This window comes from Austrofundulus limnaeus, unplaced genomic scaffold (assembly GCF_001266775.1).
Source record: "Austrofundulus limnaeus strain Quisiro unplaced genomic scaffold, Austrofundulus_limnaeus-1.0 Scaffold901, whole genome shotgun sequence".
Lineage (NCBI taxonomy): Eukaryota > Metazoa > Chordata > Actinopteri > Cyprinodontiformes > Rivulidae > Austrofundulus > Austrofundulus limnaeus.
This window is the reverse complement of record NW_013953303.1, coordinates 162949-167112: the sequence shown is the minus strand read 5'-3', so window position 1 is coordinate 167112 and position 4164 is coordinate 162949. Positions and strand designations below refer to the sequence as shown.

The following is a 4164-nucleotide window of genomic DNA, read 5'->3' as shown; positions in this document are numbered from 1 at the left end:
GAGCCATTTTGTTTACACACAAAGCATTCTGGGTAAATGATGACGTGGATAGGTCCTCGGTGTGAGGCTGCTAGTGAGCTATCATAGATATGAATACGTAGAAGCCTCGTTGACTGTGTCAGGCCGCTGCTGTGACGAAGCAGTGCGTCCACCATATTGGAGGTGGCACCGCTGCGCTGTGAACTACTACAAATGAATGGACTTTTTAACAGAGATTTACGTTAATATTTATATTAACATTTATTCTAACACACACACATACACACAACTTGAGAAAAACAGGTACCAAAAACAATGTATTAAAACTTATTACAGGACTACAAAATACAACTTTATTGATCCCACACACAGTTAATTTATGTTTCATAAGCTGTTGTGGTGTCCAAGAGTGGGGGCCTCTTCTCAGGAATGCACAGATGTGTTACGTCTCTTGGTTTTCCAGCTTCAGAGCTCGGCACATATTACCATATTAGGAAGAGGAATGCTTAAGGTATACTGTGACAAAATTTATGATGCCTCTGTTGAACTACACTGTGAAGCCTATAAAGAGCCTTGTACACCCCCACCCTTGGCCTTCGTAACTTCATCTTTCTTACTTGGTGAATCATTTGGCTTGGAGGCCATAATTTGGTTTTTGGCTGTAATCTCCAGGACTGCAAAATAAAGATTCTTACTGTTCAACCAGCCTGTTTCAGAGTTTCTCTCTTCATTGAGCAGCAGCAGTTCCACTTCAACCAGAAGACGAGGTTATTTCACCTCACTGTAAAGGTAAAGTAGTGTAAAAATCAATTTGTGTTACACTTTGTATTATTATGTGAATTGTAATGATTGAATTTAGGAAACCTATACAGAATAAAAAAGCTAAACACACAGCAACAACAGTCAAATAAAATGTTTGACTGAACTAATTTATTTAGAAGAACCCCAGTTTAGCCTGTTAGCTTTGTGCTAGCACTGATGCTATATTGTCTTAGATGTATTAGCATGGTGCTAGTGCGACAAACAAGCTAAACTGTTGTCCTCCATCCATATTTTCAGTTCCAGGCTGAGTCATTTCTACCTTCTCCTCTCTGTCAACGCTCTCTGGTTTCATTTAAGAGTCGATCATCAGATATTGTCCAAGATTAACCTTCAGGGTGGATATAGCTCGCTAGCAGCCTCGCACCGAGGACCTATCCACGTCATCATTTACCCAGAATGCTTTGCTTGTAAATAAAATGGCCCTGTCCACATATATTTAAACTTTTAGTTTAAAATTTATAAAAACTAAACATCCTACAGTATTCTTAGTCTTTATTTTACAGTTAAAATAAATGTTTAGCAAATAAAGTCTAATGTTACATTTAATTGATCACAAAATGCTAAAAATATATTAAAAACTTGTTTTTCTGATGAAACCACAAGGTGTTAGGTATCAGGAGGAAGAAATGACTTCCTTTAAACAGTAAAAGAATCTCCAGCAGAACCAGGACCAGGACCATGGATGCCCATCTGGTTTGGCTTTAAGCTTTTTGGTTTGAGGAACACAAACACAGAATACCTGGTCCAGGTTTGGATTCAACAGGAAATAAAATCAAAACAATAAACATGTAGAGAAGAGAGACTAAAGACAACAGCAGAGTGAGGAAATGTGCAGTTTGTGCTCCAGCAGTCTAAGTCTATAGCAGCAGAAATGAAGAATAATTCAGGAAACCTAAGTCTAACGGATTTATCAAAAAGGAAAGTCTTCAGTCTAATCTTAAAAGTAGACAGAGTGTCAGCCTCATGAACAGAAGCATAAAAATTTACAATTGATTAGTTATAAAATATTATAGAGAAAATATTGTTTGACTAACTTCAAACAGTATTTATAAAAATAAAAGAAATGCTTTTATTCTGAAAGGGTTAAACTGGAAGTATCAAGTTAGACCAGCTATAACTCTGGTTTGGATTGGCTGATTTGCCACAGATGACCCCGCCCACCTTCAAATTGACTCAATAGAAAACTAACAGGTTAGCGGTTTAGCGTTAGCCAGCTAATTGTTTATAGAGGGTTAGTGAAGCTAACATTTTACTGAGCCCGTGAGGGTACATGGGGGATTTTTTTTTCTTTTTTGCAGTCCCACGCGAAAGTATTGCGTTACCTCACAATACCTTTTGCGTTACCTCGCAAGTCGTTTATCACTGTTGTGCCTGCCGGTTTATTGACAAACTCACATTTACCATTAGCGAGTTAGCTACTGCTTCAGCTTCAGAATGAATATATCACACAGACACACATGGAAGTCATATGTCGATATTTTAACACAGTGCAGCCAGGCAACATCAATGTCAATTTCACAAACTTGTAGCGCCACATCCTGTTTTCGTAACTGGATATTTCAAAATCAGCCTAATTTAATTCAGTTCATATACAAATCAAACTTTTGTGTGGGAACGCAAAACAATAGTGCGAGGTAACGCAAAAGAAAAAAAAAATCACCCCATGTCCCCTCGCGGGCTCCGTAGTGTTTATGTATTGTTATTGTTGATTGTAAAATGTTTTATTTTGTATCGTTTTTATTTTTCCGTTATTTTATTTTCTTGTTTTTATTATTGTTGGATGTTGTTTTATTTTTATTATTAGGAGGACTGCAGATGTAAACTAGCTGTAGGCTAAATCTGGTGCAATGCATCAAATATTTTTATGTTTATGTTTTAATTGCACACTGTCCTTATAAATAAAATTAATAATAATAATAAGATTTGAGTTGAAGACTTTGCTTGTTTCATGTTTTTTTTATCCTGAGGAGACTTTCTAAACACAAATTCTGAGCTGCATCCTAAACGTGAGCAAATTCAGTGGAAACATTAAAAATCTAAAGAATTCAACATTAAATTTATTATAACAAAACAGGCTTCAAACATGAAATCATACAAACTCATTTTAAATGAAACACAGAACCAAAACCAGGTTTCAGACCTGAATAAAAACCAGGTTCCAGTTTTTACAGCCGTCCTGCTTCCTTGAACCTGCCCAGCAGCCCATCGTCTGCCCTCAGGGGGAAGCTCAGCGTCCGGGTTTGATAGAACTTTGGGTCCGACTGCAGGTTCTGGATGACATTGGAGAGGAGGTGCGCTCGCTCCACGCTGCAGCCCGGCGCCTCGAAGCCCAGGTTAGTGAAGTGGACGTGCAGGTGGTAGTAGGAGGGCTGGTAGTGCAGGAAGACCCGCAGCTTGCTGTGTGGGAGGTGGTAGCGCTGCAGGATGGCCTCCTACATCACAACACAGAGACGCTCAGCCTGGTGGGAGGAGCTTCCTGCTGCACCGCACACACACAGGAAGCTCTGCACACTCACCTGTCCTTTCTGCAGCATGTTCTGCAGCAGAGGGAGGTGCTTCGACGTTAGGTCCCGAAGGCTCCCGATGTGTCTCTGATGAGCGATGGCGATCAGGTACAGGTCGTCAACCTGGAACACATACTGGGAACCTTAATGCTAACTCTCTGTGAGCTCCAATCACCTGTTAGCAAAATATCACTGCACTAACACCAGTCAGCCTGATTTAACATCTGGAGTCAGCCTGATTCAACATCTGGAGTCAAACTGATTTAACATCTGGAATCAGCTGAATTTAACATCTGGAGTCAGCTTGATTTAACATCTGGAGTTAGCTGAATTTAGCATCTGGAGTCAGCCTAATTTAACATCTGGATTCAGCCTGATTTAACATCTGCAGTCAGCCTGATTTAACATCTGCAGTCAGCCTGATTTAACATCTGCAGTCAGCCTGATTTAACATCTGCAGTCAGCCTGATTTAACATCTGCAGTCAGCTTGATTCAACATCTGGAGTCAGCTTGATTCAACATCTGGAGTCAGCCTGATTTACAGTAACATCTGTAGGCAGCCTGATTTAACATCTGGAGTCAGCCTGATTTAACATCTGGAGTCAAACTGATTTAACATCTGGAGTCAAACTGATTTAACATCTGGAGTCAGCCTGATTTACAGTAACATCTGTAGGCAGCCTGATTTAACATCTGGAGTCAGCCTGATTTAACATCTGGAGTCAAACTGATTTAACATGTGGAGTCAAACTGATTTAACATCTGGAGTCAAACTGATTTAACATCTGGAGTCAAACTGATTTAACATCTGGAGTCAAACTGATTTAACATCTGGAGTCAGCCTGATTCAACATCTGG

At 39.7% G+C, this 4164-nt stretch overlaps 1 protein-coding gene across 1 annotated transcript in view; it reads right to left on the bottom strand.

The window, feature by feature from the left end:
• Positions 1 to 2842: 2842 nt before the first annotated feature.
• Positions 2843 to 4164, bottom strand: part of dcps (decapping enzyme, scavenger) — a 5519-nt gene continuing 4197 nt past the window's right edge. Inside the window, exons 5-6 of the mRNA XM_014029437.1 lie at positions 3318 to 3428; positions 2843 to 3233 (exon numbers count right to left, since the gene is read on the bottom strand). Of these exons, the coding sequence (XP_013884891.1) occupies positions 2967 to 3233; positions 3318 to 3428 (378 nt within the window). The 3' untranslated portion in view covers positions 2843 to 2966. The remainder of the gene's footprint in view (positions 3234 to 3317; positions 3429 to 4164) is intronic.